Source organism: Macaca fascicularis, chromosome 14, assembly GCF_037993035.2.
Source record: "Macaca fascicularis isolate 582-1 chromosome 14, T2T-MFA8v1.1".
Taxonomy (NCBI): Eukaryota; Metazoa; Chordata; class Mammalia; order Primates; family Cercopithecidae; genus Macaca; species Macaca fascicularis.
The window spans coordinates 2479649-2503728 of record NC_088388.1 but is presented as its reverse complement, the minus strand read 5'-3'; the positions used below and the strand labels follow the sequence as shown (position 1 = coordinate 2503728).

General features: G+C 57.7%; 1 protein-coding gene across 9 annotated transcripts in view; it reads right to left on the bottom strand.

Moving 5' to 3' along the window:
- KCNQ1 (potassium voltage-gated channel subfamily Q member 1) overlaps positions 1 to 24080 on the bottom strand; it is a 400925-nt gene that overhangs the window by 266205 nt on the left and 110640 nt on the right. For 7 of the 9 annotated variants that reach the window (XM_015435245.4, XM_045372364.3, XM_045372365.3 and 4 more), the window contains exons 3-6: positions 8218 to 8344; positions 7618 to 7696; positions 6914 to 7010; positions 6052 to 6192 (exon numbers count right to left, since the gene is read on the bottom strand). The exons of the other annotated variants lie outside the window; for them this stretch is intronic. In XM_015435245.4, the coding sequence (XP_015290731.3) occupies positions 6052 to 6192; positions 6914 to 7010; positions 7618 to 7696; positions 8218 to 8344 (444 nt within the window). The remainder of the gene's footprint in view (positions 1 to 6051; positions 6193 to 6913; positions 7011 to 7617; positions 7697 to 8217; positions 8345 to 24080) is intronic. 9 annotated transcript variants of the gene reach the window in all.

The following is a 24080-nucleotide window of genomic DNA, read 5'->3' as shown; positions in this document are numbered from 1 at the left end:
GGGGTGGCCCTGGCTGGAGAGGTGGTGGTCGTCTGTCCAGAGGGAGGGGTGGTCAAGAGCGGGAGCAGGAGGTAGCCCAGAGGTGTCACACCCCAGCTGGCACCCTCAGGTCAAGATCATCTACGGAGGAGGAAACTGAGGCTGGGCAATCACTGTGTTGAGGGCTTCCCATTAGAAAGTGTCCAGGCAGACAGCTGGACCAAGGCCTGCAGGACCCACGCTCCCCGCTGTGGCCCGCGAAGGCAGAGATGGGCTGAGGCTGCTTCAGCCTTGCAGGCCTAGACCTTGCCCAGCCTCGAGGGCCCAGCCTGCCCGTGAGGAGGCACTCGAGGATGGAGTCAGGAGAGTGCAGCACCCAAGCTTAGCCCCACAGCTCCAGGGAGGGTGGCAGGGGCTCCGGGACATCCCGTGCGGCCACAGCCATTCCTAGGTTGCTGTGCTGGGGCCCCAGCCATGAGGAGGCCCCCTGGCTCTTCATGGAGGCTCTGGGCCAAGGATGCCCTCCCAGGCCTGGTCCCTTCTCCAGGGCCTAGCAGGAAGCCCATGCAGGATCTCCCAGAGCTGCACCCTCAGTCTCAGTGCCCCCAGTAGGCTGAGCACACAGAGGTCCAGGCAGGTGTCCCCTCTCGTGGCACGATGCCTGTCTCAGTGGTTCCAAGGGATGTAGGACAATGCCCTGTGAGTGAGGGCCTCGGGCCCCACCTGGCACCCTCGCCTTGCCTGGCAGTCCTGTGGCTGCCCTGCTGGCAAGGCTGGGCTGGCACCTTGGTTCTGAGTGTGGGGGCAGTTCTCACCCTGTCCATTTGGCCTCAGGCAAAGCCCCAGCCTGTTCTGTGCCTCAATTTCCCCCTCTTGGGAAGGTGCATGGTCACAACACACTTCTCACGGGCTGCCTGCTGGGTTAGGGTTTGGCATGTGGCCAGCCTGTCACTCACTCCTGGAATTTGTAAAGTGCTTTGGTGCCCCTTGCAGACTTAAAGACCCAGTCTAGAGCCTGTCTAGAGCCTCTGCTAGCTGGTGGGCTCCCCCCATGCAGGGCTCAGAGACATGCACTCCTCAGGACAGGGCAGGACAGGGCCCCCTGACCGGGGTGATACTACGGACAGCAGGGCCAACAAAGTTGGAGAAGAGGCGCCTAGGGGGGTGGCCTGGGGAAGGGGGAGCCACGGACAGAGGGAGGCCCCTGGGTGGGAGGCAGGACTGTCTCTGGGGCAGAGAAGGGTGGGGCCAGCAGTCCTGGGGCTCTAACAGGCCAGGCACTCACATTCCGAGGGGACGCCCAGCACATTCCGAAGATTCGCCCAGCCCCCGTGGGGCCGCCCTGGAGACTCTGGCCTGGCTTTCAGGAAGAGCTATAAAGGGGCTGACGCCGCCACGTGGGGGTGGGGGAACAAGCCAGCAGGCTCGCAAACTCTCAGGGTAAAAGCAAAAGCAAACACACACCCCAAAATAAACCCGCTTCCTTTCAGCAGGAGAAAGCAAATAAACGAACACAAATTCACGAGGGCCAGGCCTCCCCATCACACGGGGTCCTCTCTTCACTCATGAAGCCCGGAGCCCCACACACGGGCTGGTGGTGAAACCGTCAACACCCCATGGCACCCAGGCCCCAGGCCGCGTCTTCCCCGAGGTACAGTCAGGCTCAGCACCCTGCCCGAAGGTGGCCCAGGTGACTGTGTCCTGAGGTCTCAGCTCAGACGTCACCTCAGGGAGGCTTCCCTGCTCCCGCGCGGAGACAGTCTTGCAGGGACACCCCAGTGGTGTGTCCCATGGCCACCTGTGAACCACCACAGGCCAGCACCAGCTCACACCATGCTTCTTGCTCCTGACCGTGACAGAGAGAGCAAGACAGGGCTGCCCGAACCCCTGCCAGTGCCTGGCACAGAGCAGGACTGCAAGCCACACGCCTCAACAGTGAGTCCACAAATGGAGACCCGGCCTCACCAGGAGGCCTTTTCGGTCCAGGGAAAGTCACCACAGCAAAGGGATCGGTTGCAGCCTCTGGGACTACAGTCCTCAGCAGCCTGCGCCGCGGGCCCCACATTGGCCCTGGGAGATGGATTGCTGTCTCCCATGTGCAGATGGAGAAACTGAGGCACGCAGCAGGTGTATACTCTGCCTCTGTCCCCAGGCCCACTTAGTAGGGCGGCTGAATTCATTCCCCTTTGCATGGAACTCCAGGAGGAGGAAGAACCCTGATCCAGGTGCTCAGTTGGGGGCCGAGTCCTGCTGCGCCTCAGCCCACAGTGCCTTGGTTTCCCCAGCAATTCCTGACACCACCCCTCCCGCTGGGCAGTGCCAACAGGGCTTGCCTGTGACTGCCTGGGGGGCCCTGCCCTCACGCACACCCTTGCACCAGCCCCCAGCCCCGTCTGGCCTTGCCCCGCCAGGGTGCAGCATTGCCAGGGAGGGGGGAGTCTTTGGAGCCTCCAGGTGAGGAGAGAGTGAACGGCAGGCAGTCAGATTCCACTTCAAAAGGCGGCTGAAATGTAGGAATGGGGTTCCAGTTTTTTTACTCTCAATTCTAAATTTAGATGCAGAGGGGTAAACAGCCCGGCAGCCTCCTGTTTTTAGAGACCCCCAGGCGCTGAACAGAGAAGCCCGTGTTTGCAAGTGCTTCTCCCACCACTCAAACTTTAACACAAACAAACGCATTTTGTTCCAAGGGCAAAGAAAAGTCTTAAATTCTCCCCAAACGCCTCAGCAGCCAGGGCAGGCGCCACACTTAGGGGATCCGGGAGTTCTCACATCCAAGTTGGGTATCCCCACCCTGGGGAAGGGGACAGGAGGGGACACTCAGCCACTGAGCTGGCACCTTCACTGGACAGCTGGCAAGGGGAGAGACCTTCCCAGGAAGCCCACCTGGGCCACCCACTGTCCTAGGCTGGACTGCATCCCCCCTAATTCATAGTCACTTGGCCCCACAGAATGTGATATTTGGAAATAGGCTCTTTGAAGATTCAATCAAGATGAGCTCCTCCTGGATCACCTGGGTGGACTCTAAAGCCAACAGTGTCCTCCTGAGAGACAGGGCCTGACACGGAGGAATGAGGCGGCCGCACACCGGGCACGCCTGGAGTCTCCAGCCACTGGGAGAGGGGAGGAAAGTTCTCCCTGAGCCTTCGGAGGGGCCGGCCCTGCGCACACCTCGCTTCGGGCTCTGGCCTCTAGAGCTCGTGCGTTTCTGTTGCTCTGGGCCCAGCAGTTCGAGGACTTTGTTGTGGCAGCTCCAGCACCCTCTCAGGGTGTGTCTGAGGGGTGAGGAGTCCACAGAGTCCAGGCAAGGCCTGGGGCAGATGTAGCATGATGTTCAGAATGGCCTGGCCTCCAGGAAGCCACCTCCCACCCAGTAAGGGCCGGTGGCAGCCCGGACGGACGGACGGACATGGAGCAGGACTGGCTGCCTGGCCGGCGGGGGCGTGCTTTCCTCCCCAGTGGAGTGAAGGAAGCAGGACAAAGGAGCTGAAAGAAAACAACTGCTCAGGGCGCAGTTACAAATTGGCAAAACTGGCTTAACAGCCCCCATCTGGGCTGCCCCTTCTTGCATTTCTCAAGTTCTGTTTGTCCGAGAAACGCCAGGAACACAGCCCATAACTCAGGCCTCAGGGGCCGCTCCCCCCAGACAGCTGCAGGGCAGCTGAATGGGAGCTGTTTGCCCCAGAGCCCCAGGCGGCGGGGGGCCCAGGGCGACCAGGGGCGCAGGGCCCGGTGGGAACAATGGCCAGGCCAGGGCGCGCGATGGCCGAGGCTCAGGCTGCAGCTGACAGTGCGGGCCGGGGCACTGATGCCAAGCCGGGCACAAAGGGGCCGTGTTCCCGGCCAGCGAGCGGATGTTTGCACAGGTGTGGGAGTGGGAGCGCCGCTCTGCCGCGGGCTGGGGGGCTGGGGAGTAGCGTCTGCCGTCCATAGCTCCAGTGGGCGGCTGGGAAGGCAGGCAGGACAGCACCGAAGGCTGGGCACTGCTTATCAGCCGTTCCGGGGCCAGTATCCACTGGCTTCCGCCACACCGCCACTCCTCACTGCCCACCTTGCCACCAGCCTCCTGGGAACTCTCCTGGCTTTGGGCAGTCCATCCCCCGAGCAGGCCCTACCCAGCCACACTCACTGCCGGCAGGCTCCCGCCAGGGGGCTGGGCCCTTCTGCCCAAACCTGCCCAGGCCTGCCACACTGGGGCCTTCGGGGACACAGGCCCCTAGGAAGGCGGGAAGAGGCCAAAACTGGGGCCTGCCCCAACCCAGGAGTTGTGTCAGCATGCCCCTGCCATCCCTGAGCAGTGCAGCACTTTGGAAGCTTCCAGAAAACCTGCTGACTCTGCCTATGTCAGGAGCCACTGCTGAGTGTCTGGCCTCACGGGGGACGCGGTGGGGGAGGGACGAGGCACAGCAATCACAGGGACATGCGCCTGCCTGGGGAGCCACTGGGAGGCTTCTCGTCCCGCCCAGATAGGCTCTGATGGTGGTCGGGGGGCCCAAGAGCCAGCAAGGCTGGTCCTTTCTGGAAGGAGAACTCGGGGCAGACAGACTGGGTCCTGGAACCACCAGCATGTGTTGCCCATGGATGCCCTGCCCGCCCCACCTCCAGCCCCTGTGTGGCCTGCAGGCCTTGGCTCCCACCCTATGTGGGCTTCGATGGCCTCCTCCACAGCCCCAGCCCCTGTTGCTACCACGATCCCATCTGACCTGTTATCGGGCTGAGTGAGTCCGGAGGTCAGTAGACAAGGGCAGACGCGGGGGCAGGTTTGTGGCGGCAGAGCAGGGGGCACCCCGTCACCTTGGCATTTGGGCTTCCCGGCCCCCACCCAAGGTCACTCCCCAAGGTGTGATGGTGCCACCCTGGGCCTTGGTGGCCTCTGGATGGCCCACCCGGCCCTGCAGCTGTGGGGGGAGATGGGATGGAGTCACTCCCTCCCCGCACTCTGGCCTCCAGCCAGCTGCTCCCCTCAGGGTACCCACGTGTTCCCCCTAGAAGCAACCCTCAAGCTCCATGTGTATATAAATGCCAGCTTTCACTGGAGGATTTGAAAGCAACCACCAGCTCCCAGAGGGACACTGGCAAGTTGGGCCTGCCCCTAAAAATGCCACAACCAACGTCCTCTGAGCCGTGAGAAACTGCTGCTGGGTCCACAGGCCAGTGACATGGGACTCAGGGAGCCTGCAGCTAGGAGGGCGCGCCCTGATTCCTGCAGCTGCATCCTCATCGGAACATCTCCCTCTCCCACGTGCAAGCCTGACTCCCTCAAGGAAGCCGCCACAGACTCGGCCTGAGACACCCTGCCCCACCCTTCCTGTGCAGGCTCACGGAGCTTTGGGTGGCTTGGTGTTCCGGTGCGGGGATCCGCCTGCTGCACACCCGCTTCCCCAAGGCTCCTGGGCTGCTCTAGGTGGTTGGAACCCACTTTCACAGCCAGGGGCAGCCTCTGGGCCCACAGGCCGGGTCCCTGCTCCCCCCAAGCTCAGCTGCACCTACGTCACCACTGCCCAGGGCCGGCTCCAGAACTTGCAGGCCCAGCATCCACTGGAAACACGGGGGCTCTCTGATCTCTGCTGGGGTCTCTTGAGCCATCGTGGTCCTTCCTGTTTGCTCTCTGGCTCCTTGGGGACAGGGGCACTCACAGGCCCTGTGCGGACCCTCAGAGACACGGGAGGTATGCATCTGACGCCGCTCTCCTGGGGCCCTGCCAGGGTGAGGGCCGGGGTGGAGGCAGAGAATGGGCAGCCTAGGTTGATGGTGGGAGGCAGAGCCATGGGGGAGCCAAGACCGCTAAGCCCCCAACACACACTCCAGTGACCACTCCAACTTCCCTCTCAAATCTCAAGTTCAAAGACGAGACATTCAGAACTTCAAGACAGTGATGCCGAAGGACTCGACACTGAGTGTGGGGACCCATGACAGCGGCTCCAAGCGCAGGTTTGTGGACAGAGGCCTGTGAGCACACAGGTGAGAAGCCCCTGCCAACAAGGCCTGAAGTCTCGAGACACCAGTGCCCTGGTGTCCTGTCACCTCTTCAGCCCCAGCTGCCCCTGTCCCCATGCCTGGAAGTTTCCGACTTACCACCCCCCACCACAGCGCATCTGCGTAGCTGCCGAACTCCACGCGGCCTGACTCGTTCACCGCGTCCTTCTCAGCCAGGTACACAAAGTACGAGGAGAAGATGAGGCCCAGGAAGCCAATGTACAGGGTGGTTATCAGCTCCTAGGCCAGAAAACAGACAGTGTCGGGCTCCAGGAACTGTAGGCTGGGAGCCTCCTGTGCAGACACCTAAGGCAGTGAGTCCCAGCGATTACTGGGCGTCCTACGCCGCTCTAGCGTGGTTCACACGTGTGGGGCCGGCTTCAATATAACCCACTCCTCATCCAGTAAGTGGCAGGTGGGGGTTACCCTTAGAATGAGGATCAGCCCTGGGGTTGCCCCAGGCCCACCGTCTGGACCGCCGCAGGCTCCGGCTCTCTTTCCTGCCACATGACAGAACCAAGAATGGACCAGGACCCAGGAGATCCCCAGGGAGAGGAAGGGTCCCCTCACCCCACAGAGCCAAGGGCTGGTGCAGCTTGAGCCCATCCGGGCGCAGCCCTCGGGAAGGGGTGCGGGTGTCCCCGCCTTGACCCGGTTCCTGATTTGCCTGGGTTTTTCATTTCTGACTTTCTGTCTTCTTTTGCCCCCAGCTCAGAGGAAGGTGAGCACATCATCAGCCTGGTAGGCCAGGGTCACCGGCACCCGGCTGGGGTGAGCATCCAAGCTGGGCTCAGGCTTAGGCTTGCTCTGAGATCCTGGGCCCCGTTCAGGTACCCTTGCGCCTGGGCACCCACCGACCCCCAGGGCCTCAGCGCATCTCAAGCTGTCCTAGCGTGGGCTGCTCTGCTCCCTCCATCCTGCCCCCAACCCGGGCCCCGCACCCCCAACCTGGGCCACCCACCTGGCGGTGGATGAAGACCACGGAGCCCAGGAGCCTCCAGGTGCCTCCCTGGCGGTCGACATGTAGCATCCTCAGGATCTGCAGAAAGCGGATGCCCCTGGGAAGGAGACGGTGTGGGGCTGAGGGAGCCAGGCTGGGCTCAGGTGTTCACTCCGGGCCTGGGGGTGGCCGATGGCATGGGTGTCCCTGCCCCTGCCGGGCGCCCACTCTGGGTGGGGAGGCCAAATATACATCCATCCCGACAGGGGCCTCGGAATTTCCCTCCCAGGTGCAGCCCCCCCAGAGTCTGCTCTGAATCTGCTCACACAGGGCTGGGGCTGGGGGTCGACCAGGTACCTCCAGATTCCCTCAGTCCCCAGAATGCCTTCTGGGGGAGCCCCTGGGGTCACCCCAGTTTGCAGATGGGCAGGCTATGTGCCCAGATGGTCAGGTTACAACCCAAGCCCTGGAAGCTCAGAGGCGCTGGCGTTGGGCCAGAGCCTAGGGCTGCCTGAGGCATCTTGAGTCTGAGCCGTGCCCTCCACACTTGCCCGCACCTACCCTGCTCCACCCACCCCAGCACATGGCTCAGTGTCCCCAGGGGCAGCGGGCACCAGGGCACCTTGCATCAGAGCAAGGCGGATGGGGCACGAGACCACCCACGGCTCAGGAGGGGTGCTCGGGGCAGGTTGGCATGGCAGGGAGAGCTCATGGCACAGACGCACCTGATGGCTGATGTGGCAAACACCTGCCCCTTGGAGCCCACGCAGAGGACCACCATGGAGGCCACAACCACGATGAGGTCTGTGGAGTACAGGAGAGGGGGGAGCTTGTTGTGGTCGTCACAGCCAGGATCCCGGGGAAGAGCACACGCCCTGCTCTCATCTGGGGAAGGGGCTTGCCAGTCAGGCGGGTCAGGCCCTGATGACCAGGGACATGGGGACATCTCGGATAGGGAGACAGGCAGCGTCTAAACTGAGAGACCCAACCTCTATCCTGGTCATGTGGAGCCCCCAGCCCTTCCTGGGCCCTGTGCTGAGCCCTGCACGGTGAGCGACTGGCCCACCGTGAAGCTATGCTGGGCTGCAAGGGCTCATGGGAATCTGTAAGGGACCAACCCCCTACTCCCAACACCATATTAGCATCTTGGTGCAGAGGTGGCTGAGGGCTGCCAATGCTCCTATGCTGGGTCCTGGGCAATCACCCGCTGCTGGCCTTGGGGTTCCCCCGTCCTTAGGGGACTCCATCTGGTGGGGATCATGAGGCGGGGGTCATTCCTGGTCTGGAAACCTGGGCGTGAACTCCACAGGGCAGGCATGACTCACCGATGATGGAAATGGGCTTCCGGGCAAAGCGCAGCCGCCCCCAGAGGCCCACGTACTTGCTGCGGCAGCCGGCGGACCAGAGGCGGACCACGTACTCTGTCCCAAAGAACACCACCAGCACGATCTCCTGCAGCGACAGAGTGGGGCGCTCACTGCAGGCAGGCTCGGCCTTGAGTGGCTTCAGACCCTGCAACCTGTTTGAACCCAGCCATGCTGGAGCCTCCACTGAAGGACACCCTGAGAACAGCAGGCCCAGGTCCTGGCCTGCTGGGGATGGCGATGCCTGTGCACAGAGGCCCTGGAGCGCCGAGCAGCTTCAGCTCACGTCCACAGGCGTGGAGCCCAGGTGAGGCTGCAGCTCTCAGGCCAGGACCACCCAGGCCAGAGGAGGCCCCACAGCAGGAACTCCAGCCTGGGTCAGAGGAGGCCCCACACTAGGAACTCCAGCCTGGGTCAGAGGGGGTCCCACGCCAGGAACCCCCACACCACAAACCCCAGCCTGGGTCAGAGGGGGTCCCACGCCAGGAACCCCAGCCTGGGACAGAGGGGGTCCCACGCCAGGAACCCCGGGCGCCCTCCATGAGAAGCATTTTCCCACCAGATCCAGCCCTGGAAAACCTCACAGCTGGCCTTTGAGTCTGGTATACCCGGGGTAGGGGCAGCCTCTGGACCACGTTGCCCTTATAGGGAGTCACCTGGCCCCTCTACACCCCAACACCTCCTCAACTCCACCGACACCAGAGGGCTGAGGTTCCTGGAGGAGTGGGAAGAAGACGCTCGGAGCTGGATCCCACCCCCTAGGCACAGAAGTGGGAACCTGGGCCTCAGTTTCCTCGGCTGTAAAGTGTGGATGCAGCAGTGCCAGGCTCAGTGGGCTTTCGCGGAGACTTATTGCCAAAATGCAGCTTTCATGTGAAGTGCAGCCCGTTGTGACACTCAAAGCATGGCGGCCACCTGCAGGCTCGAGCCCAGCGCCCAGGCAGCTGGGGTGTATGGGAGGCCCTTGGGGAAGGTATGTGGGGCTGGAAGATGAAAACAGCCCCCACATGTGAGAGGCACTAGCCACACAAAGCCACAAAGCCACAGGCATACAGCGTCTCAGGCCCACTTCCGGCAGACTCCTGCCTGTCCTCCCTCAGAAGCCGGGCCCTGGAGGGGACTTCTGCTCCCACTGGGTGACAGTGGCTGGCCTTGCTCCCATGCCACACCCCCACCAGGGAGTCTACTATGAGCGGTCAGCTGGACACTGCCATCGCTGGCTCCCAAATGTTATTAATTAGGATGGAATGATACTGACACCATCCAGCATGTGTTTGCGGCAAGCCCAGTGGATAAGGGGAGACAGGCTGGGAGCTTAGTTGCCTTCCTTTTGGAAAAATGTTTTAGGCCCATGACGTCAGGTCCTTCAGGGGTCGGGGTGTGTGCAGTCGGGTGCATACGGGAGATGGCAGGGGTGCAAGGTAAAGAAAGGGTGTGGGCCGGGCGCAGGGGCTCACGCCTGTAATCCCAGTACTTTGGGAGGCTGAGGTGGGCGGATCACGAGGTCAGGAGTTCAAGACCAGTCTGACTAACATGGTAAAACCCCGTCTCTACTAAAAATACAAAAATTAGCTGGGCATGGTGGCGCATGCCTCTAATCCCAGCTACTCAGGAGGCTGAGGCAGGAGAATCGCTTGAACCCGGGAGGCGGAGGTTGCAGTGAGCCGAGATTGCTCCATTGCACTCCAGCCTGGATGAAAAAAAAAAAAAAGAACAAAAACAACAAAAACACACACACACACACAAAACAAAAGGTGTGAATACCTGCAGGCTCTGTGGCCTCATGGTGGGGTTTGGGTCCCACCTCTGTCTTCAGCTCCTGGGGACCGGGGCTCTAGGCTGAGGTCCGGCTAAGCTCCCTGGTCTTACCCACCCCCATTTCCCAGGCCCCAGAACAGGACCTGCTCCAATCAGTGCTCAACATGGACATGCTGAACAAACGAACGAAGGAACAAATACATGACTCTTCCAATGAGCCGGCCTAGAGCTCTCTGGTAGCAGGAGCTCTGTCTCATCGGTCTTTGCTTCTGAGAACTTGCCCTTTCGGGAGACCAGGCCTGGACACCATAACGCCTGCCTTTGTTTAGTCATCATGAAAAAGGCCACAGAAACACGGAGCTCCAAGTCCCTGGAGCTGAGACAAGGTGCCCATGATGGCACAGAGACCAGCTCACCCGACTGCTGGTGGCCTCGGTGGGGAGGCGTAGCGGCTCCCAGCCCAGCTCTGCTGACCCAGACAACACCCCGCAGACTGGTCCTTAGCAGGGTTTTTCCTGTTTTGATGCACTTTCTTTATTTATGATTTATTTATTTTTGAGACAGTCTCGCTCTGTCACCCAGGCTGGAGTGCAGTGGCGTGATCTCGGCTGGAGTACAGTGGCGTGATCTCGGCTCACTGCAACCTCGGCCTCCCAGGTTCAAGCAATTCTCCTGCCTCAGCCTCCTGAGTAGCTGGGACTATAGGCGCCTGCCACCATGCCTGGCTAATTTTTTGTATTTTTTTTTAGTAGAGATGGGGTTTTGTCATGTTGGCCAGGCTAGTCTCAAACTCCTGACCTCAGGTGATCCGCCCGCCTCGGCCTTCCAAAGTGCTGGGATTATAACCGTGAGCCACCGTGCCTGACCTTGTTTTGATGCACTTTAAAAATTACTTAAATACCTTCTCCAGCCATGTCCTAGGCAGGTCTGAAGTGCTAGGTGTGTCTTATGTTATACCTTGAAATAAATAAGTAACTATTAGGGATTGCTGTGGATAACTGCGTGACTTTCTAAAGTTGTCTTGACCTAACACTCAGGGAACCTGTTTAGGGGCCGGCCTTCTGAGATGGCAGGACTCCTGCCTGTGGGACAAGGTGGGAGAAATAATTAAAAACAACGCTGATCCCCAAATCCAGCTGGATGTGGGAGGGCGTGCAAGGCTCCGTGGCTGGGGAGGCCCCGCTTGTTGGGTTAATTAGGCTGGTGCTATTGGCAGGCCAGGAAAGAGCCAAGGAAAAGTCCCTCCACCATCTCCAAGCTGGAAACGGCAAGATGGAATGTTTGCTCAGAGATAAAACTATCTCCACCACCATGAGCCTCAAACGCTCTCCTGGGTTGTGCGGGACAACACCCAGGGCCAAGGCCACAGCGAGACCCCAGGGAGCTCACACTCAGCTGGGGACAGGGAGGAGGGCTAGTCCCCCACACCATGCCATGGCCCATCCCTGATTCACAGGACCACAGCCCCAGTCTAAAGCAGGTTCACAGAATGGCAGGCCTCCCCCTGGCTCCAGCAGTCCAGACCCCAGGTGGGTGATGCCCTAGCCACCCTCCTAACCCTGGGTTCATCTGTATTTGCAGACTTGGCTCTAAGCTCCAAAGGTGAACTAAAGGGGCCTCAAGCTCCTCCCCAGAACCTGCATGCATTTGGCACTTCTCCCTTGCCCGCCTTGTTTAAGCAACTGCCATAGCTCCTGCTGTCCACACTGAGGGTCAGAGTCTAGGGCTGTCCCTGAGGCCTCCTTCCCGGGGGCTCACAGCCCAGTCTCCCCAAGCGCCTCCCATGGGCCCCAGGTGCCCCCCATTCCCTGGGGTGCCCCTGCCTCCTCAGGGCCCTGTGTCTGGAGCGCTCTCTCCCTCCCCCATTCCACCGCCGAGGTTATCCCACCCACCCTTCCCAGGCCAGCTCAGCACCCCCACCCCCAGCCCCTCTGAGAGGCCCACCCACTATACATGCAGAACCAGGGGTACTTCCTGACTCCCCCACTGATAACAGGGCCAGCCCCAGGCCCTTCTCTGAGGGGCACCCAGGATCGTCCAGCCCCATAAAGCGTCTCTCACAAGATCTATGTGGCGCCTGCAAGCCCCCTGGGGTCAAGGATTCAATGGCCCGGGACGCTGATGGAGTGCGGCCCTGAGCTCTGCCCCACAGATACGAGAAAAAGAGCCGTCCTTGGTCTCCACTGAGACCACAAACAGACCAAAGGGACAAAGAGGCCCCTCCCACCCTGGTCACTCTCCTTCAGACTAAAGCAAGGCCGCCTCCTGGCTGCGGATGGCTTCATGGACAAAAGGCCCTCAGAGCTGGGCACCGAGACGTGCACAGAACAAACACAGACCCACATAATGGGGGTGGTGGCCTCTGTTCACATTTTACAGAGGCGGAAAGCCAGGCTCAGCTAGGTCAGGTCACCTGCAGCTTAGGGGAGGGAAGGCTGGTGTCCATGGCAGAGAGAGCCGCCCCCCCCGGTCTCCGGGACAAGGTACAGGTATCCTCAGGTGTGGGAGAGGACACTGGCAGGTGAGGCCAGGCCTGCCATGGAGGGCTGACCACTTTCATGCACAGACACGACCTGGGCATGGTGGTGGTTCTGGAAACGGTGTTACTGCCGGACAAGTGGGTACAGGACAAAGGCTGGAGGACCCTTGGCTAAGGGGACCCAGACATGAGACAAGGACACCAGGCTGCAAAAGCAGCCCCAGGAGGGAGAGGGTAACCAAGAGAGACTCCAGAGCCTCCAGCCCTGCCAGGGGACAGGGAGGTGTCTCAGCCCTGTGGTGCGAGGTGGGGAAGACAGGCCTGGGCCTCACAGAGCCGTCAGCACCACCAGCCGCCCTGACTTGGTGGTCATCTAGTGGGCAGCTGGAGAGCTGGGTCTGGCCTGGAGGGAGGGTGTGGGTGTCAGATGGCCCCAAGGCGGGTGCAGGCACAAGAGCCACCAGGACCACCGTACCCTCCTTCCTCCAGACCCAGTGAGGGGCTGGGGACAAGGATGTTCAGGGTCAGGAAGCCAAACCCTGTGGGTTCTGCCCCTCCCTGAGACTCCCTCACAGAAACAACAGAAAAGACATGAGAAATGGGAGGAAACGCCCCAGAGCTTGGCTGATGCCACTGCCCTCCACATCGGACCCACTCGTTCGACTGTGTGCTCTTCTAGCAAGGCCTGAAAGCAATGGGTTTCTGGGTCCCTGCCCCCCAAAACAAGATAGGCCATGGGTCTTTCCCCTGCCCACAAGCCAGCCATCCCATGCTGCACCCCTAGCTCCATTCTACCACAAGTCCATGTCCATCCTGGGGCGTGTTATAAGTTGGCTCTCGGGGGTATTATTTGTGTGATTTAAAATTATTTAAAAAACCAAAGTTCCTAACAACTCAATTTCTTAAAAATAGGCAAAGGGCTTGGACAGTCATTTCTGTGAAGAAGATACACAGATGGCCAACAGGCACACGGAGAGGTGCCCAGTGTCACTAATCATCAGGGAAATCAAGACCACAACGAGATGCCGCCTCTCATCCACTAGGGCGGCTACCACCCCAAACAGAGTGACAAGTGCTCCCAAGGATCTGGAGAAGTTGGGACCTTGTGTGCTGCTGGGGGAGGTAGAATGCTGCAGCTGCTTTAAAACTCACGACCAGTCTCTCGATTTTGTGGCGAACCTAAAACTGCTCTAACAAATAGTCTATTTAAATAATATGCCCGAAAAAAAATAGAATGACTGTATGGCCCAGGAATTCCACCTTGGAGTCTGTCCCCAGTCTCTTTAACGGAGATCCACACACACCCATGTCCACAGCAGCACCATTCACAACAGCCAAAAAGTGGAACCAGCCCGGTGACCCTCAGCGCACTGACGGAGACAGAAGATGTGGTCCCTCCATACCACGGGATAGGATTCGGCCTCAAAAAGGAAGAGAATTCTCACACAGGCTGCAACATGGAGGAACCTTGAAGACATTACTCTCAGTGAAACGAGCCAGTTACACAAGGACAAATACTATCTACTTCCACTCACGTGAGGTCGCTACAGTTGTCAGATTCACAGAGGTAGAAAGTAGAAGGTGGGTGCCAGGGGCTGGGGAAGGGGGAGTAGGGAGTGAGTGTTTAATGGGGACAGACTTTCACCAGTTTTACAAGATGGAAAAAGCTCTGGAGCTGGATGGTGGCGACGGTCGCAATGAACTATGATCTTAAAAAGGGTTAAGATGGTAAAACACATTTTCCTTTTATTTTATTTTGAGATAGAGTCTTACTCTGTTGCCCAGGCAGGAGTGCAGTGGCACTATCTCAGCTCACTGCAACCTCTGCCTCCTGGGTTCAAGTGATTCTCCTGCCTCAGCCTCCTGAGCAGCCGGGATTAGAGGTGCGCACCACCACACCAGGCTAACTTTTTTTGTATTATTAGTAGAGATGGGGTTTCACCATGTTGGCCAAGCTGGTCTTAAACTCCTGACCTCAGGTGATCCGCCCGCCTCAGCCTTCCAAAGTGCTGGGATTACAGGCATGAGTCACTGCGCCTGGCCTTATATTTCACCATAATTTAAAAAAGAATGTGTTTGTCAGGAACTGGGAGAAAGGCAATGGGGATGGTTTTCCTTTTGAGGTGATGAAAAACCTCTGGAACCAGAGACAGGTATTGGTTGCACTGCCTTCTGAATGTACTAAATGCCACCAAATTGCACGCTATGAAATGGCTGAAATGGTGAATTTTACGTTATGTGTGTTCTCTGATACAGAAATGAGTGCCTTGAGGGGCCCGGGCCCATGGCGGTTGCTCACCTGGGCTCCCGCGGGTCACGTCTCCCAAAGGATTCTATGGACCTTCAGGGCCACCCAGCGGCCCCGAGTATCTGCCACACTCCAGCTGTGGTCATCTGTAGCTGTCCTTGAGCCTTTAGTTCTTAATCTTCACTAACTATTGTTAGTTCAGCATTAAACAAAATAGCTAAGCGCAAGTCATTTGTCAATTGCAAAATGGCACGCAGACCTTGAGCCCTCTCAGGATGAAGACAGAAAACAAATAGCAGGCAGTGCAAAGGGCCCTGGGTGGAAAAACACAGGCAAGCTGTAAAATTCCCCTAATCTTGTTTCATCGTTGACAAGACTTATGCTGAATGGAGCTCAGGGCCATCCTTCACAGGGGGTCCTGGATGCCAACGGGACACCCTAAAGCACAGTCACTGCCGCTGAGGCTTCACTATTGGGTTGAAATCTTGTCATTAGGCAGACAGACCCTGGGACCCTCAACCTCAACCCAGAGGAAATTAGTGCTTGGTGTGCAAGGAAAATGGAAGCTCAAGGTAGCTCAAGGTCACACAGGAGGAGACACACGGCCCCGCAGGCCGGCCCCATGCTGGTATCCGGTGTTGTGGGGTTACGGTAGCGTAAACAGGAGATCTGCCCAAAGCCGGAGGGCCAGCGAGGGTTTAGCAAAGCAGGTGCTTATCTGGGATTTTTAGTCTCTGAGTGAACAGAGGGGGGAAAGGTCGCACTTTGGCTCAAACGTGTTGCAACCGGCTGTGGAACCAGTGTTCTCCGAGAAGGCTGAAGGTCGATCTGGCCATCTTATCTATTGTTTTGCTTTTATCAGCCAGCAAATCTGCATCATAGCGAAGATTTTCTGGGGTTCAATGTGTTTTGAAGTTCCATGCTGCCGGAACCACATAATTTAGGATCTGAGAGAAGGTCCCTGTGTCAATCAATCACATGGGAACGATCGCAGGGCAGCCTGAAATAACTGGTTCTGACCAGCTGCACTCACATCCTGTCTTTCTGGATGAAATATATGGATTTTTTCTGCAAAACAATAAAGGAAGCGTCGCAGACCCTTATCGCGAGGACTTTAGCGTCTCTGATATTACTCTTCTATTATCTCTTTTGTCTATTTTGGTGTCTCTGATGTTACTGCTCTACAGTATCTTTAAAGGAAATTTAATTTTAAAGAGGGCTGGAAGATGAAGATTAAATACCAAGGATCAGAGCTGAGCTTTGTGGAAGGGGCCAGGGTCAAGGAAGCAGAAACACAGCCGGCCTCCCAGGCGCCCCATAGACTTAGGCCTGGGGACCTTCCGCTGGAGTCAGGAATCCACCCACCCCCCAAAAAGCCTGAGATCTGTGCCCACACTTTTTTAGGAGACAATGAGATCCCATCAGGCCAAGATGGGGCCTGGAGACTCTGAAGAGGGGTGGACACAGGGTTAGGCTGAGGGTGCTGTGGGGACCCGGGATTAGGGTCTCACCCCCTCCCATAGCTGGGACGCCAGAGGGCTGGGCCTGCGCTGAGCCAGGCATTTCCCTGTGGGGGCAGTGGTCCCCACAGCATAGAGCCCGGCTGGCGGGCTCTGGGGCCAGCTGTTCCAACTCCACGCCGGCCCGGCCCTGATAAGCCACAGAGAGAGCCAGTCTCGGCTCCCGGGAGGGTCAGCTGGCCGGAGGGCGATGCAGGCACTCAGGCGGCTCAAAGCGCCCTTTGTCCCAGGGCCTGCCTGTGGCCAGCTGCTCCCAGCCGCCAGCCTGTGCTGAGAGCTTGTGGGCCCCCGGTGACGTGCTGGGCACAGCTGGGGCCCTCAGTCCACACTCACCACCCCCCTCACCCCCACCCCCCGAGAGAGCACCAGTCCCCACCCTGCCCAAGGTAGCCTGGTCTGGGGCAGGCGCCACAGTACAGCCGGCCAGGCCCAGGTGAGATGCACCAGCCACTGGGCTGAGGGTGACACAGTCGGGGTCCGGTTGCCCTGTCCTGGTCTTACTGCTGAGGAGCTGACCCTGCCCTGCCACAGCCCCTCCCCTGCCAAGTGTCCCCTTAGTGTGAGCACTGCTGGGGTGCCACGCGGAGCCAGCCTTAGTCCAGGGCTGCAGCCTTCTGCTCTGCTGCTTCCCCAGGCCCCATGGAATGTGCAGCCCGTGACCTTGAGTGGGGCCCTCTGTGTCCCTCCTGAGGCCGTGGCCGCCCAAGGCCCTGCCCGCCCAAGGCCCTGCCCGCCCAAGGTAGCCTGGAACAGGCCCACCTCCTCGGAGGGAGGGCTTCTGGGCCCCCACACAGCTAGCTCCAGGCAGCCAGGGGTGGCACTGGGAGTATGGTGGGGGGACCCGCTACCTCGGCCAGGCCTCCTGGGAGCCCCCTGTCTCCCACATTAGCAAGAGAAAGGATCGCTAAGCAGGAGGAGAATGGGCGCAGGGCAGGAGCAGGCTGGTGTGAGGACACTGGTGGCATCCCAGGCAGGGGGCCTGGACGAGCAGCTCAGCCACTCTGGGCTCTGCATCTACATCTGTAAAACGGGGGCACCAGCAGTGCCCACCTCCTAGGGCTGTGGGGAGGGTGGAACTACAACAGTGGCTTGGGCCTGTGGAAATGCCATGGGAACAGTGTAGCAGGAAGGCGGGGTTCCGTGTGCTCAAGAGGGAAGCAACCTCGTCATCGGGGGGCGGGGGGCAGGGTGCTGAGTACAGGTGGGGTACAGACTCTCATGCTGCACACAGCACAGAAGAGCCCCGCTGACCTGACGCCCCGTCCCGTGCTGGCCCAACTGCCTGGAGTCCTCCACGTCACCCGGCCTTCCCGGCTGTGGAAGTTCCTATCTGTTCACAGCTCCAGCCTGGGAGTGCCTATCTGTCCTGGAGGGCACTGCTCAGCCTCACCTTCCTGCGGTGAAGCCCTGCCCCACCCACTGCTGCCGCTGCCTCTGCCTCTGCTGGGATCCCTCCTTTCCTCCAGTCTGTCCTCATCCCGCCCACAGCACCCTAAAGTCAGGGGCCGCCTTCTCTACCTGCAAGCTCAGTGCTGAGACCGGCTCACTATCCCCCTGTGCCCAAAAGCCTGCTGAGAAACTTCAGGCAGGGGACAGGTGCGTCTCCCCCACAGGCACCTGCCTTGTGGGTGCTGTACTTGGGGTGTGGAAAGGGAAGCTGAGGGGCCTGTAAAGATCTGCAGACCCCCACTCTGGACATCACCCCCCATGTTTGGGATGTTGCCATCTCCCCCAGGATGGACATCACCCCCTTGCCCCCGCAGGATGGACGTCAACCCCCCACCCCCCAGGATGGACATCACCCCCCACCGTCCCCCCAGGATGGACATCACCCCCCCCGGTTCCCCAGGATGGATGTCACTCCTCCCCAGGATGGACGTCACTTCCCGTCCTCCCAGGATGGACGTCACCCCTTGTCCCCCAGGATGGACGTCACACCCCATCCCCCAGGATGGACATCACCTTCCCCCATTCCCCTGGGCTGGACATCACCCCACCATGTCTGAGATGCTGCTAACCCCCTCCTGACCGGATGTCACTGCCCCTCGTGGCTGAGATGCTGCTATCCATCCCCAGGCTGGTTGTACCCCCCTCCCCCATGTTTCGGATGCTGCCGTCTCCCCACAGGGCACCTCTGGAGCTCCTCCTGGTCTGGCTCCCCCTCCCTGAAGTCATTGGAACACTTTGGGGGTCCTGGCCCTGCAGGAAGACACACCCAGAAAGTCAGCGGAAGCCACACACCAGGCCCCACCCTGACTTCCCATGGGACCCCAGAGACAGAGACGGAGGAAGGAGCCCCTGCCCAGGAAGGGGGCAGCAGAGCCCTAGCCACAGGCCTTCCCACAGCCGGCGGCCATCTCTGACCTTCAGAGTCGCAATCGGCCAGCTGCTCTGTGTGCTTGTCTCCCCGTTAATGATTTCGGGGTAACTCTGGGAGGCATGGGGCCTCTTTCCCTCAAGAACTAGCCCCACCTGCCAGCTGCCCGGACGTCTCTTCTTCCTGGTGGGCAAGGGACGTGCTGGGTTGTCATGGGGACGGCCGTTCCCATCCACCGGGCAGCCGGGCCCTGCAAGTGGGCAACAGCTGTCGTCTGGTCCCCCCATCCTGGACACCATCCCGACAGGCGGCATGAGGCCCAGTGTCCCCTGTGGGCTGTCTGGGGAGACTCTCGGGAGGCTAAAACCATAGGAAGTGGCCCTCCCCCTGCCCCATGCTCTACATTTAAGTAGCCACAGGGGCACACCCCAGGGTGTCAACAAGATCCAGGGCTTTCCTGATCCTCCCTGGTCCTCCGTCTACCCCTGGCCTAAGGGGAGCCATGTTCACACATTTCCCTACGACTCTCCAGGCCCTGGGACTGATCCCATAAGGCCTTGGGTGTAGAACGCATTCTCTCCATGGGCTTCCCAGGAGGCACCTCTGGGAAGACTGCCTGGTGGGCTTTCAGAGAGCAACAAAACTGCAATATTTTGCTCAAGGGACACTCCTTGAGCAAAACCTCCCTGCAGGCCAAGGCTCAAGTGACCCCTCTTGCTGGGCCGGTGCCTCCAGCCCCTCCTTGTCCCTTGTCTGTAGCTCTGGAAGTAACTGCAAACTCTCGACATTTGTTACTCAGGTACCTCACCTGGGTCTGAGCAGGAGGCGCTCAAGGCAGCTGGCCCCATGTGTGGGTGTAGCAGGGGGAAGCTTCTCAGGGTGGAGGGGTTAGCTAAGAAAGGAACTTGGACCACACCCTGGGCCCAGCACATTCTTGGGCCCATTATCATTGGGGCCAAATCTTTCCCAGGACTGCCGGCTTCCGGGCCTTGGCCTCCGCATGAAGGCTGCCCACCCACGGTGGGGAGGAGAGTGGGGCCTCTCGGTAATTTTAATTTCACATGTACTGCCGGTGCCTTACGGGGGCCGACTAGAGTTACACACGTTTCAGGCGGTTTAATGAGGTGCCTCCAGCCCTGGGACCCAGCTCGCTGCACGAGCTGGCGGGGTGGGGGTTCCCAAGCGCGGCCCACTTCCTCCCCCACCTGGGTGTTCTCAAGGTCAGGAGGCGGACACAGGGCGCAGCAGCCACCCGACACCTGCCTGGGGTGGGAGAGGCAGATGGCGTTAGGCAAAGTGCCCATAGGCTGGCCTATCTAATCTCTGCCCCGAACTGGGCTTATCAGCAGATTCTGATGAAGCAACAACTATGTGGAACCCCCCGCCTGGAGACCCCCAGCACACTGAATCAACCCATCACCTGGCAAGGGGTGAGAACCCAGGAGGCACTGAATAAATGTGTATGCTTACACAATGTGCAATGCACATATTTCATTACTTTCAGGCAATAGATGAATTTCAATCTATGTGGGGGACAACATTTGCAAACACAGTGAAGCCACCAGCAAGTGGCGCGGGCTCTGGCATGGAATTTACAAAATAAAAGCATTTACAGTTGTTGCTGGGGGAAAGCTGGAGTGATGTGGGGGCTGGGGCAGGCAGAGGGGCCTACGTCTCATAACACCATACAGGGCCCGCACTTCCCACATCAATCTCTTCTTTCTGGCTATTTAGGAGAGTGTTGCTTAATTCTCAAATAGGGAAGGGATTTTTCTTCCCCAATCTTTAAGTCATTTATTTCTCATGATACTGGGTTTTGATCAGAGAACATGGCCAGTTAAATCTCAATTTTTTGAGGTAGATTAGATTTGTTTATAGCCACATGAATGATTGGTTTTGTAAGTGTTCTGCAGACATAAGGGAACAAAACAACTCCATTACTAGGGTTCGAAGACATAGCACTGGTTTTAAAGCACAGTCCTGAAGTTCTTTGCCAGTCCTCCCTAGTTGAACCTGGGCTCTGTGACACCTGCATCAAGAGAATACAGCCAGGTGGCTCTGCAGTCCCTGGCACTGCCTGTCTCTTGGACTGTTCATTTCTGAGATGTGAGGAATCCATGCAGCCTTGGAGAGGCCCTCATGAACAGGAGCCTTACCAGCCACGTAGGTGCAATGCTGCTACGGAACCTCCAGCCCCAGCTGATACTACACAGAGGGGAGATGAGCCGTCCCACTGAGCCCTGCCAGACCGCATGCTAGCGAGCTCAGGCGTGATGCCTATTTTGAAGGTGCTAGATTTGTGAATGGTTTGTTATATAGCTATAAATAGCAAGAATAGGAGTTATTTCAAATTAGTTAGAATCTGAAATTGCTCATGATTACAACATTTAACTGTCCATGTCCTCACTTATTTTGTGCTCACTAGAACTGTCCTATTCCAAAAGAGGTACATTAAAATCTCCTCCCATTATCATATTTAACCTTCTTGTCCTTGCAGATTTTCAATAGTTTTTGCTTTATGTATTTTATGTTGTCTGATGCCTTAAAGATTACAGTCAGGTCTTCTAATAGTGCCTGATCTCATTCACACTTGTCTTATTTGGGCTTCAGTGTTGATATGAATCCTAATCTCCCTGTTTTTTTCTCTCTTTTCTTCTTTCAGCTTGCAATTTCTTGGCATCTCTTTTGCCATTCATTTATTTTTCAACCACCTATTATTGCTTTGCCTTACTTAATGCTACTGAGCAAGGTATTTGTTAAAAGATAAAAGCCCAGCAGCTATGGTGGGGCCTTCTCTGTCTTTCAAAGAGGAATTCAGGCCATTTACGTTTGGTGTGGAGTTAGATGCATTTGATTTGACTTTTTCTATCTTTATATTTGCTATTTGACTCTGTTGCTTCTCCCTTTTGCTTTCGGTTATTTAGTTGACCCACATATTATCCATTTTCTGATCTCATGAATTTGAGAATTTCACTGAACTCTCATTTCACTGGTTCCTTCAACTCACAATCAAGTCTGCTACTTTCTAAAGACAGTTTCCACTATAGTGTGTTCCCTAAGGCTTTCTCCTCAGGAAGATAAGAATTTGCGTGTGACTGCATTTCACCCCTCTCCCTTCACCCCATCAACTGCTCTGTGGGTAAAGAAAGCAACCTCCAACATTGTTTTCATAGTTTAGAACAGGGCTTGACAAGCTTTTTCTCAAAAGCCAGATAGTAAATATTTTAGGCTTTGCAGGCCACACGATTTCTGTTGTAACAATTCCAGCAGACAATTTTGTGCTGTTATAGCACAAAAACAGCCAGAGATGAGATATTCACAAGCACACGTGGCTGTGTGCTAATCAAACCTTATTTATACAAATCAGCAGCCAAGTTTGTAGGTTATGGTTTGCAGACCCTTGGATTAAAGAATCCTCTGACGGGTAGGTATTCCTACCGGCTAAATTGTGTCCCCACATTCATATGTTGAAGTCCTTTACCCTCCAGCACACCTCAGAGTGTGACCTTGTTTGAAAACAGGGTTGCTGCAGATGCTGTTAGTTAAGATGAGGTGGTTAGGGTGGGCCCCTATTCCCATACAACTGGTGTTCTTATCAAATGGGAAACCTGGACATGGACTTGTAGCCAGGGGAGCACTGTGTGGAGGTGGAGGCAGAGCCTGGTGTGCTGCATCGACCAGGAACCCTTCCACAGTAGCTTCAGGGAGGCCTGGAACACCCTCCCTCACAGCCTTAGAAAGAACCCACCTAGATGATACCTGGATCTCAGACTCTCCTGGACAGGTAAGGGGCTACCGCTGGCACCCAGGGGCTCCAGGTCATCAGCAAGGCCAGGCCAGAGGTCTGTTCTAGGGTCTCTGGAGAGGTCCAGGCCATAGGCCTCAGGGCCTGAAGCTTCCCCCTCCCCAGGCAGTGTCCCTGGGGTCCTACAATAAACAGTGCCCTGTCTCTCCAAGAGGTCTATCAGCCTACCCCTGCCCCCTTCCACCAGAAAACCCGGGCTCTGAAGGCAGAACTCAAAGTGTCAGTGGAGGCACTCCAGGCCGACGACCAGCAGAAGAAAAGGCCCAGGGGCAGGAAAACGTGGGCGTGTGGAGGCACCCAGGGCTCTGGACAGTCAAAAAGGCAGGTAGGGCTGCTTGCAAATCAGGCCCTGAACCCTCTGCTGAGCCCCACAGTTTGGGAGCTGCCTCCCAGGAATCATACCCAGGGCCCCGCACACACAGGAGTGGCCCAAGCCTGCGGCCCTGCAATTTGTGGTGGGGGAGTCCATGGCCCGGAGACGCCCACGCCTGGCTGCAGACACCATTAGCCGCCCGGCAGGCAGCTTTACACGTATTTAAAGCAAATCCCCCATTTTCCCCAGGCAGGGCTATTTCCGTCTCCAGGCCAGTTAAACGAGGATTTACTTTCAGCCTGGGAACCCCACTGCTGATGGCTGTTAACCCCAAGGACGGTATACCCCTATGATCACTGTCTTAGCTGGAACTGGGATGGGGGGAAAAGGGAGTGGAGGGAGGGACATTATTTTTATCTGCCAGGAGCCGAAGCTTCTAAAAATGTCTTATTTAAGAATTTCACCAGCACTAGAAGTTCGGCAAACCAGGTTCTGAGCACCCTTCTTTTGACTTGGGGAGAGTGCTGAGAAGGCCGCAGGGTTGAACGCTGTTTACTTAGCAGAGGTTGAGGAGCTGCGACCCACACCAGCCTTTCAGGGGCTGGCACGGTGTTGGGACAGGAAGGCCTGCAGTTATTAAAGGCTGCCCTGCGTATGTGTGTGTGTGCACGTGTGTCGGTGTGTGTGTGCACGTGTGTCGGTGTGTGTGTGCACGCGGGCCTGTCTAGTCTGTTTTCTGACTGCTGCGTACCTCACTCTGATTCTGCAAATCTAGAGATTTTAATAACAGGCGGTGAATTTAAACAGTTTTTTTTCCCCCCTTTCAGGAATGTTTTAAGGGATTGAGAGGAAATTGTGCACGGATTTTGCTGTTTTAAGAGCTAATATGTGAACAACTTCAGAAGGATGTATGTTGTTTTAGGGCTGAAGTTTACACAGTAAACGGGAGAGTCAAAAGCAGACTTGTCGTGAATTTGTAGGGCCCGTCTTCTTAAATTTCATTCCTCTGAGAAGGGGCTGCCTTCCTGGGGAGCAAAGCTGGAAGGAAACGGCAAAAGTCTGATCTTTGTCCCCCGTGCCCTCACTGTGTCCCGTTGCAGAATCCCTGGGGAGGCAGTGCCCAGTGGGATGGCCAGCGGCAGAGACCACCCAGCCCAGGCCCCCTCAGGGCACTGAGGAGGATCCCCCAGCAGATGGCTGCATTCAGAGGTCTGCAAATCCCACAGCCCCTAAGCTGCTCAGGAATGACATCTCAGCACAACAGGGTCTTGTTTCCAAATTTGGGCTGGGGCTTCTGTTTTTTGGGGACAAATACCTTCAAAGACATGAACTATCAAAACCTCATCAAGAAGAAATAGACAACCTGCATAGCCCTGTATCTACT